This window comes from Cyprinus carpio, chromosome A10, assembly GCF_018340385.1.
Source record: "Cyprinus carpio isolate SPL01 chromosome A10, ASM1834038v1, whole genome shotgun sequence".
Taxonomy (NCBI): Eukaryota; Metazoa; Chordata; class Actinopteri; order Cypriniformes; family Cyprinidae; genus Cyprinus; species Cyprinus carpio.
In genome coordinates this window covers 20,061,348-20,085,709 of record NC_056581.1, presented here as the reverse complement: position 1 = coordinate 20,085,709, position 24,362 = coordinate 20,061,348, and the positions used below count along the sequence as shown (strand labels likewise).

The 24,362-nt window shown below is 34.8% G+C and overlaps 1 protein-coding gene and 1 long non-coding RNA gene across 6 annotated transcripts in view; one reads left to right on the top strand and one right to left on the bottom strand.

Annotated features, from left to right (window-relative positions):
* Positions 1 to 1,415: 1,415 nt before the first annotated feature.
* LOC122146502 lies at positions 1,416 to 15,598 on the bottom strand. 2 transcript variants are annotated; one of them, XR_006161027.1, is made up of 4 exons: positions 15,463 to 15,598; positions 6,461 to 6,760; positions 2,711 to 2,795; positions 1,416 to 1,918 (listed from the first exon to the last, which is right to left on the bottom strand). It is a non-coding gene; the product is annotated as an uncharacterized LOC122146502 (long non-coding RNA). The 2 variants fall into 2 exon arrangements; XR_006161028.1 differs by lacking the exon at positions 15,463 to 15,598 and adding an exon at positions 14,841 to 14,975.
* Positions 14,730 to 24,362, top strand: part of LOC109067994 (zinc finger protein GLIS3-like) — a 27,060-nt gene continuing 17,427 nt past the window's right edge. For 2 of the 4 annotated variants that reach the window (XM_019084863.2, XM_019084861.2), the window contains exons 1-4: positions 14,730 to 14,940; positions 15,348 to 15,685; positions 18,094 to 18,262; positions 20,149 to 21,133. In XM_019084863.2, coding sequence (XP_018940408.1) covers positions 15,397 to 15,685; positions 18,094 to 18,262; positions 20,149 to 21,133 — 1,443 coding nt within the window. In that variant the 5' untranslated portion in view covers positions 14,730 to 14,940; positions 15,348 to 15,396. Of the gene's footprint in view, positions 14,941 to 15,347; positions 15,686 to 18,093; positions 18,263 to 20,025; positions 21,134 to 24,362 lie in introns of those variants that run through there. The other 2 variants (XM_019084862.2, XM_042765697.1) reach the window with 2 other exon arrangements.

Below are 24,362 nucleotides of genomic sequence, written 5' to 3'. Positions count from 1 at the left end.
CAATAACAGAACGCCCATCACCATTACTGAGCCCACAGCTCGGTGGTAAACACCCAAACAGACATGTTATATGTGTTATTGATAAAGCACTGCAGTTTGTACACTAACGTATTGCTCTATTCTTTATCAGAACTACAAGTAATAAAAACGACAAACATTCACTATTCCTCCATACATTTCTACTAATGTGCATATTCAACTCAATACGTATTTTGCAGGCTACAGTAGGCTTCAGAGCACATGACCGCAAGTTTTGAAAAGAATTACTCCACTTTCAGAATAAAAATATCCTGATAATGTTCATGTCTCCTTTTCTTCAGTCGCAAATAATTTATTAGTCGCAACTTACATAACGAAACGATCGGTTATTTTCTTAAAAAAAAAAAAAAAAAAAAATTATACACTTTTTGCTCGTCTTGTCTAGCTCTGCGATGCATATTCTGTGTACAACGGTTCAAGACAGGGTATGTCTAAAAACTAAATGGGCAGTGGTGTAGAATCGGTGGGCGGGGCTAAACTGACGGTGATGTAGAATTGGTGGGCGGGGCTAAACAGGCACTGATGTAGAAGCAGGCGTTGATCATCTTCTGTGGAGGCGGGGTTTAGTCGCACTATTACATCATAAAGTGGCACATTCCACAACCTATCGTTTTGGCAGATTGGCTTTAATATAAACTGCTTTTAGACTAAACAGAAAGTTTAGAGTTCTGAAACTTACAGGAGGTTTATATAGTACAATGACCTCTTATCTGTCAAAACATCAAGGGAATTTTGATTTCCCAGTTCATGATCCCTTTAAGTGTTGTTTTCCGAAAAATGTATCAAAAAGATCAAAAATAGTTTATCCTTAAAATAAGAAAAAAATATCTGCAAATGGGGTCAGAAAAATCTTAATTCAAAGGAAAAACACGATTATTTCTCTTACCTTACTGGCAGATTTTTTTTTTTACATTTCTTATTTTAAGCATAAACACTTAATTTAGACACATTTTTTCAGAAAACAAGACTCAACATCTTATGTAAAAAAAAAAAAAAAAAAAAAAAAAAAAACATTTTCGTTACTTTAAATAAAATAAATGTAACTGAAATGTAAAATATGTAATAAATATGTAAAATATAAATAAATAAATAAAATACAATATAAAAAACTTTATTGTTTCAGCTAATTTCCAAGGCAACATTTCCTATTTTAATTTAGTTCAACTTTATATGCAAAAATAACTAAAATTAAAAAAAAATAATAATAATAAATTATATAGACATCAAATGTAAAAATGTCAAAAGCACAACATAATTACTAAAACATGACTAAATTAAATTAAAATGAAAACAGATTTAAAAGTGATTCAAAACATTCATTAAAACTTTACTATCTCAATGTACTGGAAAACAAGACAAAAACACTAAGACTTGATTTCATGCATTGCAAGCAAACTGAAATTTGTCAGAATTCAGTTTCAATTGCAATGCAATTCAATGACATGTTGCATTCTCTGTATTAAGGTAAACATTCTACTACAGTCTCTTCTCTTTCAGATCATCTAGTCATGACAGGGCAATAATATGAGCTGAATCTTTCATAGCAAGTTACATTTAATTGGTGTAAAGTCATAGCTGATGTTTGTCACTTCGCTGTTAAACTCAGCAGACACATGATTGTTAGCCACACTATGATGTCGTGACCTTACAGTTGTTGCCAGATTTGTCCCTGCAGGGAAATCATCTGTCCCCATGACCTCTGACTCGATCTGTCCAGTCCACTCAACGCCAGCCTGAGAAGTGAGATGTGTCACGCGCGGCTCGTCCATTAGAGATGAGGAAATACATCAGGCCTCTCAGAGCCTTAACAAGCCGCGTCTGCTGCCAATGAGCTCATGACGCTCCGTCAGACCCTCACACTCACTCCATCTAATGCAGACTGTCAGAGGAGATGATGAAGACGGAGAACTGATAGCGACTTCCTCTCAAAGGCTTTACAGATAAAATAACACACGGCTCTCTCAGAGGTGCAGCTGTTATTGTGACGAGTGACGATAATCACAGTCCCATCTTCAGACACTGAATGCATTCCTGTACAGTTTATTCATCAAGACTTCTTCACTAAAAGTTTGCATGTGCTTTTTGTTGAGTGATACATCAGATTTTTATGGCTCGTGTAGTCTTACAGAGTGAGAATATGGAGCTCAGTTTTATTCAGAGACTCACACTTAGCAAAAATATGAATTTGCTGCAGATGCTGATATTTATATGATGAAATTCTGCTGCTTTTAATGTAAATCAGTGAGATCTTAAACAGTAGAGCAGACACTGACATAAAATGATCTAAATATCAGTCATCGCTCTATATTTCCAATAATATGTCTTAGTAAGATGAGATTTAAATGATCCAAACATATAATAGTAACATCTGGAGATATTACTGCAGTTATTCTGATGTTTACTTGATAAAAATCAGTCGAGATTTGACACGTGGAGCTCCAGCTGAAGCTGGACGTTTCTACAATTACACTAAAAGAGCTTTTACTGGATAATAAACCATAAACTATCAATCAGACAACAGAAGGTGTGGAGCAGATTGTGTGTGACAGGATTAATAGCAACGTTTGCTGTAGTATTAAAATATCAGATTTCACTGGTATCAGTATTATTAGCATATCAGAGCATCACAAAAATATTATAAACACTACAAGAATAAAATGCATGAACTCACTTTGTGTAGATCTGCCTTCTTAAAGCTTTAGATCTTCTGATTCATCCATCAGCGTGCATCAGATGACTTGAAATACCACCAGATTCTACAGTGAAAATGCAATAAAATTTATTCATTTAATAATATTAAAAAAAAAATCTTAATTTTCTACTTTGATATATGATTGCTTTAGCTAACTAATCTCTTAAATTAAAAACAAAATGAATATGTTTGGAGTGCTGAGCACTGCATTCTGATTGGATGTGACCCTGAAGCCCCGCCCACAATGACCCTTATGCAAATGAAAGTTACATGCAATAAACATGATTTATATTTGGCACTGCATTGATTATAATTCACTCGCTTATACAACAGATTAGAATCACAAATGAGATCTCTTTAATATCTAAAATGTTTCTCAACGAGATGAAATGGAGACTTTAAATGGTCTCCTGCTTATCACATGTTTCAAAAAATTGTCAACTACACACTCAGTTGTATGCTTTTATTTCTCCTGACAACTTTAAGGAGAAGCATCTGAGATCTCCATGTTTGAGCAATGCATATTTCCTCTAAGCAGATTATAACTAAGCTTTAAATGAATAATTAGCGTTGTTTAGCATTATAATCACGCACTGAACACCTCATCTTGCTGTTGCTCCTCTAGCACTGTTTTCAGACGAGAAGATGAATGTTGTGAAGTGACACAGCCTCGGGCGCCTCATCTTTTCTTAATTTAGCTGCTGCCCCGAACACCTGCCTGACCTCTGACCCCCGCAGGACAGGACGGATCCGCAGAGAACGGGAGTTTATAAAGAAAAGATAAGATGGGAGAACAGGTGCAGAATGCAGACAGCTAATGTTCAGGAATAACGGCCGGGATCCTTCATTAGCCATGTTCAGGTTTGCTTGCGGCAGACGGGGAACCTTGAAATGACTTCACATATTCATCAGCGCATGCAACAGATGAAGGACCTGTCTGCTGCATTTGCATCCTGTCAGAGAACTGAATTCAGTGATTTTGTGAATCAGACTGTTGTGTTTCATAATGCACGCAGGTGAAGCTCTTAAAGCTCAAACCACATGTGACGGCCAAACCAGACACGGCTTCAGGATCCAAAGTAATACTAGCTAAATCATTTATCATCCCGCTTTTAGTCAAGTTTTTTAGTCAAGAAACATCATGTTTGATTAGGTTGGGAAGAACTGATTCCTTCTGTTAAAAATAGTGGAAGCAAATGTTTGCATGATACTGTAATAACTGTTTTTAAATGACTTGAATAAATGCTTATGAAGGACTAAACACTGTACTACTGTTTCCTTACTGCTAACTTACTCAGTATTGCTGTCTTGTTTTCCAGTACAAATATCTTAACATTAAGATATTAAGTCTTGTTTTCTGGGAAAAAAAAGTTAGTTTATGCTTTAAAAATTGGGGTTGGAAAAATAATCTTGTTTTCCTTTTGAATTAAGCTTATTTTCTGAAAGCATCCGATATTTTAATCCTGTTTTAATTATAAACTCATTTAATTTAGATTAGAAAACAAAACTTCATATCTCAGGTCAATTTGCGTTTCCAGTAAATGTATCATGATTTTAAAATGTTCAGATTTTTGTACTGGAAAACAAATTTTTGCAGTGCTGTAAAGTGAAACTGAATCTGCAGCAGCAGGACAAAATGATTGAATGAATGTGAATGAGTCGATAAAGAAAGCTGTTGGCATCGTTTGTTCTGTTTTAACATTCACTGCACACTGATAAACTCTGGTTTAAAACAGAAAAGTGATTGGTTGAGTTATTAGAGCAGTGTTTGAAGTTTGAAAGAGTTTCTCAACTAGTTTTGCTTCAAGATCCATATTTTACTTTGATCATTATGTGGAGATGAACACTAAAGTAATACTACAGTAAAATCATTTATCACCCCTTCTTTGGGTCACGACCCAACAATTTATTTAAGATGACTGGATTACGTTGGGAAGAAGAACTGGTTCTGTATTTTAAAACTACTGGAATCAAAGAACCATTATAAGAACCATGAACAGTTCTTGAACACCTGAAATGCTTCTGAACAACATAAAATACTGGCAGGGCAAAGAAACAAGGTTTCTTTTGTGAATTTAAACAGGACAAGACTTAATAGTCCTCAGGATCTTTCAAAGAAATGCTTCTCAACTGGTTCTGTCTCAAAAAAGTACATTTGGTGTTCGTCTTCAAGGTAATACTAGTAACTAAATTGTTTGCAATTGTTTTGCTTTTATGGCAAGCCGTTTTAACATTTAATCCTTGTAACATAGTAGGATCTATATTTCAGCTACATTAACTTTTTTAACTACTTGTATCTTTTCCATTAAGTACTTGTACTTATTCATTAGATGCTAGTGCTTATTAAATAGACACTAGTAATTCTTCATTTATTAGACACTATTACTAATTTATTAGATACTAGTACTTATTCATTAGATACTAGTACTTATTTGTGACCCTGGACCACAAAACCAGTTTTAAGTGTAAATTTTTCAAAATTGAGATTTATACATCATCTGAAAGCTGAATAATTAATCTCTCCATTGATGTATGGTTTGTTAGGAGGACAATATTTGTCTGAGATACAACTATTTGAAAATCTGGAATCTGATGGAGCAAAAAAATCTAAATATTGAGAAAATCACCTTTAAAGTTGTTCAAACGAAGTTCTTAGCAATGCATATTACAAATCAAAAATTAAGTTTCTATATATTTACGGTAGGAAATTTACAAAATATCTTCATGAAACATGATCTTTACTTAATATCCTAATGATTTTTGGCATAAAATAAAAATCATTAATTTTGACCCATACAATGTATTTTTGGCTATTGCTACAAATGTACCACAGCTACAAAAAAACCCCATCTACCTAAAACTTCACATATACTACAGGGTCACACATAACACATAATACAAGTACTTATTGATTAGCTACTAGTATTTACTAGTTACTAGTAAGATTATTTGTTTTACTAGTAATTTTTTAATTGAACTCTACTGTGGGCATTCGGACTAGTCATAACATAAGACGAGTAAAAAAACAGAAACGTAAAAATTAACAAATTTAAAAAGTACTATATCTATTAAGTTCAGGGTATCTCTGGTCTAAAAGGTTGCTAATAATTAAAAAATAAGTACTAGTTCTATTTATTCTTAACAAGTAAAGTATAATTAAAAACTATTCACTATTGGAATAAGTAATAGTATCTAATAAATAAACAACTAGTAGCTAATGAATAAGTACTAGTACTAAATGAAAAAGATACTAGTATTTAAAAAATATTTACTAGTCGCATGAAAATAGATACTAATACAGTTTATACATTAAATGTTAAAACAGCTTGCCATAGTACTAGTTGCTTAATACAATATTGATTGTGTCAAAGCAGCTTTACAGTGTCAAACAGGAACAAAGTTTGTCAATGATGCAAGATGACAATAACAGTTATTTTTCAGCTAAAGTCAGTTCATTGATGATTCAGTTCAGCTCTCTTCTGATAGTGTTTGTGCAATCAGTCAAGTGTCCCCAAAGGTGACAGCGGCAAGAAACCGAAACTCCATCCCTAAGTAGTAGTAACTAATAGAACAGACACTAGTAGCCTATGTTTTGAGGCTTGCCATAGTGTTTTAACATTCAAAACAGAAGTGATTGGTGAGTTATTTGACCTGATGATGTCACTAAAATAGCCTCGCATGGCATCTGCATAAGTGTTTATGGCTTTATTGAGGCATATTGTTGTGTACCTTCACCACCCACCGGCAGCCATGTATAAACTCTTCTGGGAGAGGTGAGAGTGCCTGCGTCTTCAGCGGTGTTTAGAGGTGATGTCCGTGCTCAGGTAGAGTCTCCGTGGATTGGGTGGCCACATTAATGACCATCTGCTCAGAGAGACCCAGTCAACGGCTCTTTAATGAAGACGAATGTGAGGAGGGCCGGACCAGGAGGCGGTCAGCAGGGGTCTAATGACACACCTTCAGCTGTGAACCTGCCACCCGCTGTGACTGATGGGGAGAAACACTCAGGAGCTCCTCGAGTGACCAGTGCTGAAAGACAAACACAGGAGCGTCAGTACAACCAAACCTCCTGTGTGCATGAAACATACTGACATCAAACCGTGCATTAAATATGAGTCTCTTCTGCTCATCAAGGCTGCATTTATTTGAACAAGAATACAGTAAAAATTGTAAATATTATTATTATTTGAAAGGGTCTCTTCTGCTCATCAAGGCTGCATTTATTTGAACAAGAATACAGTAAAAATTGTAAATATTATTATTATCTAAAATAGCAGTTTTCTATGTGAATGTGTATTAAACTGTAATTTATTTCTGTGATGCACAGCTGTATTTTCAGCATCATTACTCCAGTCTTCAGTGTCAAATGATTTTTCAGGATTCACATCTGAATATAAAGTTCATGCTCAAGAAACATTTCTGCTTATTAGAAATGTTGAAAACATTAATATTTTTGTGGAAACCATGATGGATTGTATTTTTCAGGAGTCACAGATAAACAGAAAGTTCAAAAGGACAGCATTTATTTGAGATAGAAATCTTTTCTAACAATTGAAATGTCTTTACTGTCACTTCTAATCAGTTTAACGCATCCTTGATGAATAAAAATTTCCTTACATACCCTACTTTTGAATGGTAGTGTTTCATGGTTTTCACAAAAATATGTTTTCAATATTGATAATAATCAGAAATGTTTCTTGATGCTAAAAATTCAGCTTTGATCACAGAAATAAATTATATTTTAACAGATATTCACATAGAAAAAAAATATTTCAAAAATTTAATAAAATTTCAATCAAATAATTCAATTAATTCAATAACAATTCAGGCATCTTAAAGTGACAGTACACGGTAAAAATGAAAAAACCAAAATAAACAATGTAACTGAACTCAAAAAAATCTTAAAGTGACAGTACACAAAAAATATTGATCAGAGAGCTTCAATTTATCAACTTTATCTCAGATGTTTCTCATAAAATTCCTTAGGAATATATATATATATAAAATAAAAAATCTATACATGAGAAACATCTGAGAACCACAAGACATCCAATATGAAAATTGGCATCTTTGGAGAAAACAATAAAGATCTCATGTGAGGTTATATTAGGGGAACAGAAACTATGTATCTGACCTGAACTGCACTGGTGGTACCATGGTACAGTGAATGTGTCATATGGTAAAAACATGGTAATAAACTGCCATAAGTGATAAATCAACACTGAATCATTACCATATGGTAAAAACATGGTACTTTTTGACCCTGTGTGGTAAAATATTGTTTTATTACTGTATAAACTTGCAGAAGTGAGTCTTCAACACTGAATCTGTTCCAAACACACTGCACATCTCTAATACAGTATATAAAGCAGAATCATTTAAACCGCTTTTGCATTTACACAACAAACACAAACACAAACACACACAAGCAGAAGTTCATCACATAAACTAACAGCTGTTTAATGTCACAGACTCCTACAGTACAGCGGTCAGTCGTTAACAGTGTTTCTCTCCGTGTTTTTAATTAAGAAAACATGAGAGTAATAATAACCCTGGAGGACCTGAAAGAACACACACATCTCCTCGCCTCAAAATTACATTTTATTAGGTGCATGAAAACTGTGCTGACATATTTTATTGGATTTTGAAGAACTGTGTTGACACGGTGAATTTCACAGGATGTTTAATGCGAATCTCGGCGCTCACAAACGCAGTTTTCTGAGGGTCGATTCTCCGCCCGCGCCGCCACAATAAAAAGCAAACAAAACATAATCAAATCATACTTTGATCAATCGCCGTGCTCCTCCAAATCAAATAACCATGAATAACTCACAGCAGCAGTTCCAGCTGTGTTCGTGACGCGTTTGAGGATGAAAATGTGCAGAATAAAGGCACATATCAAGATCCGTACTCTATGTGTTTATGACTACACAAAGTTTTCTCTTCACAAGAACATGTAAATATTGTGTTTGTATTACACACATTATAAAAAGACCAATCAAATACAGCATGAAATCAACTAAAATAAAAATCAACTAAAACATTATTAGTTTTATACCATTAAAAAAAAAAAACATAAAAAAAAAAAAATTTAATAAAAACAACAACAACTTAAATTATATATTTACAACATTTTTAATTTTAATTTTAAATGATATATTTACAACATTTTTAATTTAGTTGAAGTAATAAAATAAGTAAATTTAAAACTTAATAAAAAAAATATAGACCATTTTAAATAAAACAAAAACATTGTTGGTACTTGAAAAAAACGCTAAAATCAAATATAAAAAAAACAATATTTTTCTTATTTTTTTATTATTATTTAATTTTTCATTTTAACAGTTTAAGTTGAAATACTAAAATAACTAAAACTTAATAATAAAAATAAAAAATCAAGTCAAATCAAGTCAAATCATGTCAAATAATTAAATAAATAAAAACTATATAGACATTAAAAACTAATAAAAATGACAAAGACACACAACAAAATCTCTAAAAGTAGGCTCGTTGAGGACTTCGGTGTAGTGGATAAATTGCTTTCAGTCGGTCTGAAATCTAAGAAAACTAGTTCAAATAATTCAAATTCACAGAAGCAAATGTAGCACTTATCAAAGTATGTGCACTTGTTATTTAGAACGAATTCAAGCAGGATAAACGTCAAGCCTGTGCTTATGCCATACACATGAAATTTATGCTATGTACGTGAAAGTTAGCTAGAAGGAAACACAAATTAATTAAGATCTATTTTCCTGTATTCTCGTCAAACAATCCAAAGAAAACATCTTTAAAACAGAAAGAAAGGTCCATCTTCCTCAGAAGAGAGACAAAAACAGAACTTCAGTGTATTCATTATAATGATGACAGGTTCACAATATTGATACTCTCTCAGTCCTGCAAATAGTGTCACAGAAGCAAAATCAGGGATGCAAACTAATTATGGGTGAAAAAGTTGACATAAAAATGAACATGCTCCCCTTAACCCTTTGAGGGCCGTTAATCTATTCTGCACATTTTTTAAACACTTAGAATCTTTTAAAGCCTTCATTATTCTTAACTCCTCAGTTGCACAGTAAAAATAACTTTAAAAGATTCACTTTTCATTCATGAAGATGATAAATGTGGCAAAAATGTGCCTCCTGGTGGAAAATAAAGACTTTTGAGATTAAAATGATATAAATGACCATCACAACCAGTAGATGGCAGCAGAGGATCACGCATTATCTCAGTTGCCACTAGATTTTTTTTTTACGTCTTGCTTTTTGATTCATTATAAGATGACTATAATAACAAATTTTAGTACTTTTACTGTACTGAAGTATAGCAAGTGCAGGAAGTCACAAAGTCTCATGTCAAGCTCAGACACCAAGAAGGGTTAATAGTTAAAGGCCGTAAACTGCTCTGGTCTCCTTGAGTTTCTCGAGAGTCTGAGTGATTAAAGGTTCAGTGCTCTTTACAGCTCTCAGCATAACAGGAGGGAAGTTCGTCTGCCTCGGGCCGAAGCCCTGAGCGTTTCTGCAATTAAAAGAATTCATCTGTGAAAAGGAGCGCGTCTGCCTGAAAGCGTCTGAGAACAACAGGAGTTTGTGGGAGTGAAGTGCTCTGTCTCTCTCCTGATGAGGTGAGGTGAACGTGCAGCGGTCTGAGCCTGGTGACATTCACATGCTGCGTGATATTATTCAGCAGAAATGAGCTCTCAGAGCCTTTCAGATGGGTGCCGCGCTCTCCATTAATCACAGGAGAGCTTCTCCTCAGAGCTTCATATGCACACAGGAACCTTTAGACATTACACTGAATGAGGGTTTTCATGAACGTCTGCATCTTCAGCTTTGATGAACGCACACACAGGGTGGTCATCTGTGCTCTTTCAGGTCAGACAGTCTGGTTTTAAAATACAGTGTCCATTTACCGGCGCAGCCTCGAGCTGGACACTCATTTATCCTCCTATATAAGGAGTAAATGAACAGATCCAAACATAAGCTTAAGCTGATTTTAAGTGACATGAATTTTAGACACAATCTCAGCTAACAAGAATTGTTCTCAGAATGTTCAGGCAAGGTTCTCTCGAAGTTATAAAGTAATGTTATTTAGAACGTTCGCTCAGCGTTCTCAAAACATAAGCACAAAAACATTATATATACATCCTTCATGGAATGTTTTATTTCTGAAACATTTGATTTGAAACATTTTTTAAATCAATTTTTAATGTTTCAAAGAACATTCAAAAGTAACATTCCTGTGATCAAATGGAACTTACGTTTTGCACAACACACACAAAAAAAGTTAAACCTTTAAAAAACTGCTCATAACATTTTCATAACGTTTGCAAAATGATAAAATAAAATGTTCTCTTATATAATGTTTTCATAACTTAATGGGACCGTTAGCCAGAACATATTTTTGTTAGCTGGGATATTGTCAATTTTGAGTTTTTTTTTTGCTCCAAAATGCTTGCTTAGTCTTTGAATGATTCAGCGTTTTTTAAAGAATCGGTTGAGTCAATGATTCAATGACTCATTCATGAAGACTTGCTTCATTCCTGAATAAATCAGCCGTTTTGAATGAATCGTTTGAATGAATGAATGAATCATTAAGACAGTGAGATGTCTCCACCTGGTTTTAGTGGTAAATTAAAGGGGAACACATACATTTAAAGAGGTTAGAATAGTTGCCTCTATAAAGGTAAATATGCCTCTGGAAATAGATTTTAATTTCACCCCTTAATAGAAAAGTTTCTGTCGCTGCTTATTGGTTTGGGATCAATTTTTAGGGTTTATTTCTGGTGTTATAGAAATGGCTGTTGTGTTTGAATAAATGCATTACTGTAACTGATGACAGAGGCTGACTCTGTTGTGGATTTGGCAGTACTTATAATATGCACAGTTCAATAACAGTGATAACAAGCGTCTTTCTCACAGACTGACAAGCTGATTTGACTTTTCTAAGCGGAGAGATTAACATTTAACATTGGAAATTGATTCTGACAGACCTTGGTTTCGTTTTACAGCTGAACAATAACACCTCCCTGCTGTTTCTCTGGCCTGAATGAAGTAATCATCACACTGCAGCTTCTCCTACAGGACCTGTTTGAGACAGTGCGTGTGTCTGTTCTTCTACTGCCCTCTGCTGGAGACACAAACACCAACAACACGCCAGAGCAAATGCATTTCCTTCAAATCCCATGCTTTCAGATGTCAGTACACATGTTAGGAATACTTACAAATAAACAGGCTGATATTTCATCAGAATCAGGCAAATATATATATTTTTTTAAATATTACATAACATTGCATTATTTCTCCATCATTATAATGACTGAATAATGCAATGCTTTCAAATGCCATTGATAGTTTTCAGAATAATTGTTTGATAGACTGATATTATCCAGACACTGTAGATACCAGTGTAGTTATTTTAGTATTATTTAAATTATTTTTTGAATAAGCTTTTGTTTTCATCTTTCCTGTTTTCATGATCATTTTAGTTTAAGTTATTTTTTTGTGCTTTTGTTGTTTTTATTAGTTTTAGTTTTTAGCATTTCTATTTTATTTCAGTATTAATTGTAGTAATTTTAGTACTCTAACTTATTTTATTTCAGCTGGCTTCCGTGGCAGCACTACAAAGGTTTTTTTGTTTTTTGTTTTTTTAGTTTTTTATCTAATTTATATTTTATTATTTTAGCTTTCAGCTTTACTTCAATTAACAAAACCATTAGTTTAAATAATTTTAGTAGACAGTTACACTGAAGATACTGGTATAGGCCAGGGTTATTTTAGCATTATTTATATATTATTATAGTATTTATCAATTTTTTGAACTAGCTTCTATTTTTAGATTTTGTTTCCATTTTAATTTAAGTTTAAGTTAAGTTTTCATTTTTACTCATTTTTGTTTTTTAATAGATTTCTATATCACTTCAGATTTAGTTTTAGTCATTTCAGTACTTCAAGTTTAAGTTAAGTTTATATTTTAATTCAGCTTTATTTCAATTAACTAAATAATTCAAATAAACACCAACGCCACAGATATCAGTATAAGCCAGAATTATTTATACACAATTATAATATTCATTAGTATTTTGACCAAGCCTTTGTTTTTATTTTTATATTTTCTGTTTTCATTTAAATTTTGCAATTTAAATTAATCTGCTTTTGTCCTTTTTATTAGTTTATGTTTTTAACATTCTTATATTTAAAAATATCTAATATTGAATCATCTATTTTTAATTCTAATTTTATTTCAGTTTTAGTAATTTTAGAACTTATTTTATTTCAGTTAGTTACCATTACAACTATTCTTTGTTTAAAGTTTATATAATATTTATATTTTATTTCCATTTCAGTTTTTATTTCAATGAATGGCAGCATTAGTTAACAATAACAACACTAGTATAGGTCTATATTGGTCATCCACAGTTCTGAATATTAAATCTTTCAAAATTTTACGTCTAATTCTTTAGTTTTGCAGCACCTAAAGCCTGTTCGTCATTCCCGTATCAGCACTGCATTAGTGTGAACAGATTACAAACACCCCTAATTATAACACAATGAACGCAGTGAATCAACACAGCAGAAGCTCAGGCCTGACTCACTGTACACAGATTTATTACAGTAACTGCCATGTCATCTCTGCCCTGCAGAGGCCAGCATTCAGTGCACACACAGACACTGACCACAGCACAAGCATCACAGATGAATCCTGGAATAATACAGGGCTTTTATTCTCCAGCATGGTCCTCTCACGTTCTCATAAACAACTCTGTTGCCATGACGACGAGCAGACTGAAACTCAGGTACAGTATTTAGATCTAAACCTATAAAAGCTTAAGAAAATACATTCTAAACAACTATCATTCTGAATTTGGAAGGCTCTGTGTGCCACTGTATCATTTTTTTGTGCATGAACTTCTTCATTTTGATGTGCTTTTTTATAACAATAAATTGTTTGAATGAATGAAACATTTCAACAAGTGCAAGGACTATCACGAGCAGGTTCAAGCCAGCAGACTTACAAAACTAAACTGATATCACCAAACATCCTTCAAACCACTCATAACTTCAGATCGCACAAACTATATTCACATTACACTGTTTGTCAATAAAACACAGATCATTAGAGTATGTTTTACATTAAAAAAAGTATTTCAGTCTTTCTGTTTAAAAATTTTGTTCAATTCAGTGTGTTCTTTGCTGATTCTTTTATTATTCATGACATTGAATACAAGTGAGTGAAAACGGTTTCAGAATAAATTCATGTTTTAGGTGTTTATTTACCGCTTTTTATTAACATTTTGACTACAGTTTTATTTTAATATTTTCTGTCTTTATGTTCATTTTAGTTTTAGTGTTTTTGTTTTGTGCTTTTGTCATTCCATTAGTTTTATATATATATTTGTCGCTTACTGTTTCTTTGTAATTATTTGTGAAATTTACTAGCAATTTCTTACAAAAAAATGAATCCTGCACTGTTTGGACGTTCATTTTAGTTTTAAGTTTTATTAATTGCTATGCTTTTGTCATTTTTACAAGTTGTTTTTTATATTTCTATTTTTATTTAAACTTTTGATTAAATTCAGTGTTACTTGTCGTTTCTTTGTAATTATTTGTGTAAATAAGTAATTTCTGAGTGAAAGTTGCAGTGTTTATATACTATTATTTATTAATATGTTGTCATAGCTCCTATTTTTATATTTCCTGTTTCCTTTCTAAAGTCTTTGTAATTATTATTATTTTTTCACAAATTTCTGAGTGGAAGTTGTTTCAAAGTAAATCCTACACCTAATTTTTCAGTGTATGTGTACTGCATTGCATGCCTATTAAACTCCACAATGCAAATACTCCCAGTAACACCGGTTTAATTATTAATTATATTAAAAAAGCGTATGTGGATCTCAAATGAATCCAAATATGGTGTTTTTAAATCGTGTCATGATGTAATGCTGCCAAACATTCACATGCTGGAGGTTTCTTGGGGCAAAAGGGCAAAATGAGGCAGATCTACCCGCCCCTGACAACCATCACAAACCCACACACAACAGCAGCAGCAGCTCACTTTCACTCAGCCTGACAGCAAACACGCTTTAAACTCGACAAACTCTGCTCAAACTCACCCGCAATGAGGGAAATAACGCGACCTCGATGACGTCACGGCGGCAGAAATTCGTTTGAAGCGCTTTATCTCATGACGGTGACATGAGCGGACTTTAACAGGTGAGTTTCCCGACATTAGTCACGTTAACCCGACGCGATTCATCACATGAAATGAGCTCGATCAACTTTAATTTATGCGCGTGTGAAGAGAGACTTTGATTAATTAAATTTGTTTCACGGAATAACAGGATTTCAGTTTATCATGTGTTAATTTTACATTAGGCCTATTAGAAATAATAAAATCAATAATGTAGGAATATTACTATAAAAATAATTTACAGTTGCACTGCATTGCAGTTCACATTCAGTGTAAGGAGCTATTCTTACCTCATCTGCTCCTAAAGATGGACTTATGTAACCTAACATAGTCAATGTTTTGACTCAAAACTCAAAAAAGTGGATCGTTTTAGATGTAGGTCACATTTTCAGGTAACCAGACATGTGCTTCAGAGCTTCATGTTCATCAGGTAACTGAAACCTCGGCTCACACATGCTCCGTGTCGACCAGTGACGGACATGAACGGGAAAGGCTGCAACCTGATGGTTTCTCCGTCCGGTCCGGCTCCGGCTCCGGTTCCTCACCTGAGGGTCCAGACGGGTCACTCCTGTTCTCCGTCGCTCCATCCCGACACCACATCCGGAAACCCAGCCCTTCTTCCCGCGCTGAGTCTCCGCCGACAGGTGCTGACCAATAGGAAGCTGGGCTTTCCGCACTCCTCGCAGCATCAAGCCCCGCCCCTTTCACTCCCAGCATCCTCTTCCAAACAGTCAGCTCGACCCAGCTGCCCGGACAATGGTACGAAAGGTAAACAAGAATAAACATCTCAGATTTCAATGCACAGAATTTGCTACAAGCCATGTTCAGTGGCTTGAAAGAGCAGCTGCTGTTCATAATTTAAAACGAAATAAGGCAAGTCTGAGCTCCACTCTACCCATAATGCTCAGCTCAGTGAGCCAGAACACGAGACACGATGCTTTGAATTGGATAAGAACTACTGAACATCCCCCCTGCCATTTAAACAGCACTTCCAGCCTTCATTTCGTCTCGGACTGTCAGAACAAAGAGAAGATGTGCATTGCACTTAATCAGGCCTACATATATAATACAGCTTCACGGTAATAAACTACTGTGACTTTCCTACAGCCGACGTCTTCTATTTTTCAACCATCACCATCCAATTAATTGATAAAAATGAATTTTGAAGAAAAAAATGCATTTTCCAATGGTGCTCATACAATGTAAAATTTTATGCAGATTGTTTCAAAGCAGCTTCACGGTAATAAACAGGAAAGTAACAGAATTCGTCTAAAAATTAAATTAATTCAATGCTGATTCAATTGATCATTAAAAAAAATTAAATCAATACTCAATCAATATATCGTGTCATAATCATAAACCCAGATAACAGGCAACATTCTCATAATGTTTTTTTTTTAAAGTTACATCAATTTTAGGACAAAGCATTCTTAACGTTTTTATAACTAGTAACATTTGATATACATTCTAATAAAGCTGAGAGAAAACATTCTGCTGTTCGTCGACATTCTCGAAACATCGTTATGAAGATATCTGCACCTGAACTTTCTCATAACATTCTTAGAATTTGAACTTTATGAACATTCTAAGAAATATTTTTGTAACCTTTAAATAACATTCTAATCACGACACGAAAACTAGCCATTCTAACATTCTGGGAATATTAAAAAGAAACGTTCAAATAACATTTTTTGAGTGAAAAAGTTATGTTGTGAGAAACATTTTTGTAACCTTTAAATAATGTTATAATACAACAAAAACTGGGCATTTTAATGTTCTTAGAATATTAAAAATAAACATTCAAATGTTACAGCCTTCCATGAAACATTTTTGTAACCTTTGAATAAAGTTCTAATCACGACAAGAAAACATTTTAGAAACATTTGAAAATCAATGTTTTACACAACATTTTTATAACCTAAATTTGTTCCCTGCCTTCCGTTTTGTCTGACCGGACATACATTGGGTTCTCTGGACATCATCTCGTCTCGTGACCCAAAAACACATTGTACTGATTTACATACTGGTTTATACTTCAGCAGCGTCCAGCAGCTCCGTCCATGTCTCGTCCCCAAACCCTGGCTCTCATATTTTTGATGATTAACCAAACAGAAAGCTTGTACCCAAACGATCCATGCAACCAAAGCAGAGAGAGAAACTCATTAGTACTTAACAGAGCAGAAACGCTTCCTTGGCTTTACGGGTTTGTAATAGGAATTCCATGACTATTCATGTGTTTCTTTTTGATAGAGACCAAAAATATCACATTAGAGGACAAAAGCTCTGGTAGTCCAGCCAAAAATGCGGAAAAAATATTTAGTTTTCATTAAATGTTAATATACAGAAACTAGATAATATCTGGAAATTACTGATTGATTTGTGATTTATAACCCAGTATTATTGATGCTTCTGAGATTAAGTCATTATTGCAATTTTAGCAAAACCTCAACTATATATTAGCCAGCTTTTCATGCATTACAAATATGTGTTTGTGTATCTAAGCGAAACCATGCATGCATATGCTGGAAAGCTTCTGTCCCAGTGACTTACAGTAGGTTATGCATGAGGTATAGGAAGTAAAGCTTGCTTAATCGGCAACAACAATTTGCAACAACAATATTTAATAGTCTGTAATAATTTGCAATAAAAAGCATGAAAAGCCTGTCATTATTATTAAGCCTTGAATCGTTGCGCTTTGCAAATGATCTTAAAATACCAGAATGCTTAGTGCAATCTTAATGAGTCATTTGCTGACACAAGAAGTTCTCGTGAAGTTATCAACGCTATGGAAAACAATAAAGGTAGAATAAGCAGTACTGAGTAATCAGGATGTGCATCAGAACAGACCAATCATAGTGCTGTTATGCTGTACAAGGAAGGAAAATAAGTATGTCTCCAAGGCAGAACGGTCTCTGATCTACTGGAAACGCAGAGCTTGATTATTAGTTCTCTGCTGGAGACTGGTTTAGAGTGTTTTAGTGCCAGTTTTTCCTGCTCTTTAATGGCTTGATTTTCTGACAGTCTGAACTTTAGCATTACAGCAGGAGTTCAAGACTTTCTGTTCTTTTCACACACTTGAAATTTATATTTTGTGCAGCTCTCGCCGCAGACTTTATATAATGCAGGTGAAGTCAATTATCATTATTCGATCTGATATAAACGAGACTCTTTCTCAGGTTACTTGTCTTTGGGGACGAACAGAAGAGTGTTTGGGCCGTGTGGCGGTTCAAACCTGCAGGTGATGAGCAACGCCATGCTGGTTCAGAGTCTGGGTCCGGTTTCTCCACAGGCTTCAGCCCAAAACGGCCCACATCATTCACTCGCTGTTCCCTTCACTGATGCCAGGTAAACATCCTCACACGCTTAGAAATACCCATTTTTTGGGTTCCTCAAAGAACCTCTCAGTGATCAGTTCCTAAAAGAACTGTTTTTCTTAGTCTGAAGAACTGTTGAATAATCTACAGAACCTGTTTCTACTATAAAGAACCTTGTGTGGAATGGAAAGTTTCCGTGAATGTTAAAGGTTCTTTATGGGACCACAGTGGAGAACCTTTATTTTTAAGAGTGAAAAGGGAATAGTTCACCCATCTATTCATCAAAGTCTCTTTATGTTTTTTATGTATCTTTACACAGTACAACAAAAGCATGCATTGGCCACAGGCTGTCAAACTCCAAAAAGAACCATAAGTGACCCTGGAGCACAGAAGCAGTGTTAAGTCTCTGGTGTATATTTGTAGCAATAGACAACAATACATTGTATGGGTCAAAATTATTGATTTTTCTTTTATGCCAAAAATCATTAGGATATTAAGTAAAGATCATGTTCCATGAAGATATTTAATAAATAACCAAAAGTAAATATATCAAAACTTAATTTTTGATTAGTAATATGCATTGCTAAGAACTTCATTTGAACAACTTTAAAGATGATTTTCTCAATATTTAGATTTTTTTGCTCCCTCAGATTCTAGATTCTCAAATAGTTGTATCTCAGACAAATATTGTCCTCCTAACAAACCATACATCAATGGAGAGATTATTTATTCAGCTTTCAGATGATGTTATGAAATTGACCCTTATGACTGGTTTTGTGCTCCAGGGTCACACATAACAGTCCATCTGCACTATATTTCAAGTCCAAACAGATCGAGATCCTTATTATCCACTGAAAAACTTCCCTTCTACCAAAAGCTCTCAAATTTCATTCATGCTTCTCACTATTCATACTTGGTCATTATTTACTCACCCTCATGCTGGTCTATGACTTTAGTTCATCTCCTCGGGTGAAGATCTGAAATGGACTACAAAAGTTGTGTGGAGAAGAAATGACACGTAAAAAAAATAAAATAAATAAGCACTGATGGAAATAACATTGGTCATCTCTTCCAAGCAAAGCAGGGCACATTCTCACAACTTTAAAAGTTTATATTAGTACAAAACATTCTTAAAGTAATGTGTATGGAATGTTCTTTATATTAATATTTGATATACGTTCTCATAATGTTGAGAGAAAGCACTCTGAGATCAACATTGCTTATGATGTTATTCGTACTTGAACATTCGTTTTTTTGTGAACTGAAAAGAAAAACTGGACATTTTATTGTTCTTAAAATATTAAAAATAAAAGTTCAAATAACGTTATACTTAATACTTATAAAAGTTTTTGCAATCTTTAACATTACAATCATGACACGAAAACTAGATTTTAATAACGTTCGACAATATTAAAAATAAATGTTAAAATAACATATTTTGGGTAAAAATAAAGTTAGTAGAATGCTGTAAGAAATGTTTTCGTAACCATTAAGTGACTTTATAATCATGACAAGAAACAGACATTTTTTAACGTTTTACAAACATTTCAAAACAATCTTTCCACAAATTTATTGTGTTAAAAGACAACATTAACAGTGTAATGTTGGATGATTTTTCAGTGAATAACACTTAAATGACTTGGATATGGATTGGGACTACTGTTATGATCCATTACGTATCTTGATTTTGAAGAGTGACGTCCCCAGTCCTTTTTAAATAGTAATAGAAAAGAGTGACCGGGATATTCTCAAAGTAGAAAGAATATCATTTGTAGTGTTTCAGTGTTCTGACATCAAAACCCGTAAGACTAATGCGCCAAGGGCTCCCTCCAGATTTTCCCAATTCCAAAGTCTGTGATGAACATAACTTGACGATACTTGGATGCATTGCTGTAATTTTGGGGTCATCTATCTTAGGTCTTTGCTGTCCAGAGAGTCTTTGGCCTCGACCACCCTCAGCCTGGCAGAGACGCAGTCGATCCGCAGCAGTAAGCTGGACTGGCCCTACGCTTACCGCGTTCTGCCTCCTCTGGGGCTTCAGACTTCCGAAGCAGCCGATCCGCATCTCATTCCCGGATCCTCCGTGTCCGAATCCGTCTCCAACCCCACGTCTCTACCGCATTATCTCTTCAAGGAGGACACCAACCGCTGCAAAAAGCGAGCGCTGTCCTTGTCTCCGCTCTCGGATGGCATCGGCCTCGACCTCAACTCCATCATCAGAACCTCTCCCACGTCGCTGGTGGCGTACATCATCGGCTCCCGCACTTCGCCGGCCTCGCGCCCCACTCCTTCTCCTCTGCAGGCCGATGTTTGTGGACACCTGCTGGGCATCAGAGGCAGCTGCATCCCTCACCCCAACCCCGGCAAACACATCACCAAAGACAAGTCAATTCAGACCCCAACTGTCCAGCCGCTTGAAGACCAATTCACCAATCTAGTGGTGGAGCACCAACGTCTGCCGGGACAGGAGATGCAAACGGCGACAAAAAACAGCCTGTCGCCTTCAATACAGCTTCAATTTGAGCTGGCCGCCATTATCAGGACGCCCAGCCCTCCTCGAGGCCCTCCTCCGCCCTATAACTCCCACGTTCAGATCCCAGCGGGGGCGTCTTCAGACAACCTCAGGGTCCTCCCGTCGACTCTCTGCCCGATGCTGGAGGAGGACGAGGAGGAGGACGTCAGCGGAGGACACTGCTGCTGTTGGCAGGACTGCGGCGCTGTTTACGGCCAGCGAGAGGAGCTGGTCAAGCACATCGAGAAGATCCACGTCGACCAGCGCAAGGGCGAGGACTTCACCTGCTTCTGGGCCGGGTGTCCTCGCAAGCACAAGCCTTTCAACGCACGCTACAAGCTCCTCATTCACATGAGGGTCCACTCCGGGGAGAAACCCAACAAATGCTCGGTGAGTCGATGGAGTCTCTAAACATGCAAGCACAGACTAAACAATAAATACATTCTATAATAATCAAAACAATATGTACATATACACACAAAAACATTTTAATAAATATAGGTCATTTATAAGAAATAAAACATGTTCGTAACTGGAAATAAAATGAATATTAACTGGGATACAATCATATATATATGTATATATATATATATATAATTTATATAAACTAGTTGTTAAAGCAACATTTCTCATTTTTATTTAGTTTAACTTAAAGTACTAAAGTAAAAATAACTTAAATAAAAATTAACTAAAAAAAACTGTAGACTATATTTTAAAAAACAAAGCTTACTGAAAATGACAAAAACACAAAGTTACAAAGACTTTAAAATAAAAACAGAAAAAAAAACATTCAAAATATGAATAGTAAAATACAGTATATATATATATATATATATATATATATATATATATATATATATACACACACAATTATTGTGTAAAGTATAGGTAAATTTACCGGAAACATAAGTGGAAATATGAAAATAAAATAAACCATATTAACTGGGATACAATAAAATAATAAAAAAAATAAAATTTTATTTCGACTAGTTGCTAAGACAACATTTCCCATTTTAATTTACTCTAAATCGAACTGCTAAAATAACTGAAACTGAATTAAAATGAATAAAAACTATGTAATGTTGAAAAAAAAATTATTAGTAAAGGGAGTTTAATTATTAGTACTTTAGAATAAAAATGGAAGAAATATTCAAAATATTGATAGAAATTAATGCTAATTAATACTTACTTATAGAAATAGTATATAAATTAAATTAAAGTAAATTAAAGTAAGACTATATGTGTTTGTGTGTGTGTGTGTGTGTGTGTGTGTGACGTCACATTTCAGAACCTTCTCTGGTTCAGTTCCAGTAAAGAATGAAGTATCTTCTAGTATCTTAAAGTGCAGACACAGCTATACGTAAGCCAACACCGTTCACAGCAACGCTCTCTTCGCAATTGTGTTTCCAACACGACCACATTAGAATAAAAAGCTGCTTTAGGTTTCTAAATTGAACTTTTAATATCATTAAAGAACCATTAAGGAGCTTTCTTTATTTAGAGTAATTAAGAGATCTGCACAAACCAGCACTTTATTAAATGCCTGTGTTTTAGCATGCAGGAGGATCTGATCACTGGGAGAACGCGGGGTACAGACACCCTCCCGTGGCTGCATACGTTGATCTCTTGCATCTCTTTTTTTGCAGCACATTACAACACTGCAGTGCTTCAGGGAATCGCTTGTTTTCTTCTGTCTACTGTTGCAGCATTAATAGCATCTCTAGTGGAGAAAAAGCCCTCTCTATGTCTTTCTGTTTAGGAGAAACTCCTCTGAAGGTTTAAACTTAGCTAATAACACATTAAGAGATCAACAAAAAAACTAAGTCCCTGCCGATATAATCAGTATAGTTGTGTGCTTTATTGTGCTGTTGTGGAGAGGCTGTATTATGCTTCATTTGTGAGTTTTTCTCCTCTCTTTTAACTCCAGCCATCAGCTAATTAGTGATTATCCTTGATCATTGACACGGGAGTTTGTGCAATTATGCTTTTATTAAAAAGGGACAAAAGACTCACATTTAAGATCTGGCAGAGACACGACTGCCTCCCGCCATACACTTCGATCAAACAGAGACGTGTGATGTGTGACTTGATGCATTCGGTCCGGGGGGCTTTATTTATAAACGAGATTTCCTGGAAAAAATGGTGCTTGAATGCACTGTTAAAAAAAAAAAAAAAAAAAAAAAAAGCTGATTATATTTAAAGGGATAGTTCAGCTAAAAACCTAAGGTCATCATTGACTCACCCTCATGCTGTGTGATTTACCTTCTTCTGTGAAACGCAAAAGGAGACGATTAGCAGAATGTTTGGACTGACTCACTATCATTATCTGGACAGTTCCTGCTAGTTTAACTGTGCTCTTTAAAATTAAGCAGAGCGCTTACAAAGCAAGGTCTTAAAAAGACTTAATTCGCCCCTTCCACAAATGAAGGCCTTAAAAAGGTCATGGCATTATATGCATGCACTGCAAAAAAAATAGTCTTGTTTTCAATACAAACAGCTAAGCATCCTTTAATCGAGATGCACTTAGTTGAAATGCAAATTGAAGAATTTAAGTTTTGTTTTCTTAGTTTATGAAATCTTAGAAGTCAGGTTTATGCTTAGAACAGATATCTATCAATGAAAATGTTTCCCTTTTAATTAAGTAGATTTTTCTGAATCTACTGGCAGTTATTTATTTTTGTATATATATATTTAAAAAAAACTTCATTTTGATCAGTTTTACTGAAAACAAATTGCCTCTCAGTGACACTTCAAGAATCCTTAGGCATTTGCACTGGAAACAAATGTGATCAAAGCTACAGTAAAAGTTATTCCCATATTCTAGTTAAGCTTTTTTGTAAGATGGATTAAAACGTGATGGAGATCTGTTGAAAGTTGTATTTTCACATGCATCTCATTTTTTATTTTACATTCAGTGACCATACTGATGTATGGTGTTCCTATCAATTTGGCCCTTACATTTTCTTTCTTTGTTCTTAAAAGGTCTTAAAGTCTGCAAAGTTTCATTTCATTCAACGTTTTTATATAATTCCCTGAAAATAATTCAAAAAAAATTTTTGTGACATTTTAAATGCATATAAAGAAAGATGTTAATAACCACTTTTAGAGTGCGTGCAAAACTCACCAACATAATTAAAGGTTGTTGCTATGCGGTTGCTAGGGTGTTCTTAATGATTTTAGCACGTTGCTATGGTTTTGAGGTCGTTTTTTTTTAGTGTTGGGGGTTTGATCAGATCACAATCTATAAGCAACATCTCTAGTAGAGAATGTTTCTCATCGAGACGCTTTAAATGTAGGAAAACCGTCTGTGTGTTTCTCGTCTGGTGTTGTGATTTTCTTCAGGAGTGATCAGTCATTAATAGCACACACATACCTGTGGTCAAACTTTAGCTCTGCACACTTACTCATTACCAAAGCCTTTGCTGTTGCCATGGCGCCGGGAGCAGTCAGATGGTTTTCCAGTGAGCGTAAGAAAGGACAAAGAAAGACAAAACTCTAAGACAAAGAGCCTTTCCTGCGTAAAGCGCTGTTGCTTGTTGCCTGTGGACTGAATCACACACACAATCACTCTTCAGCGTCTGTGAGCACGAGCTGAATGAAGTCGAGCGGTAAACAGATC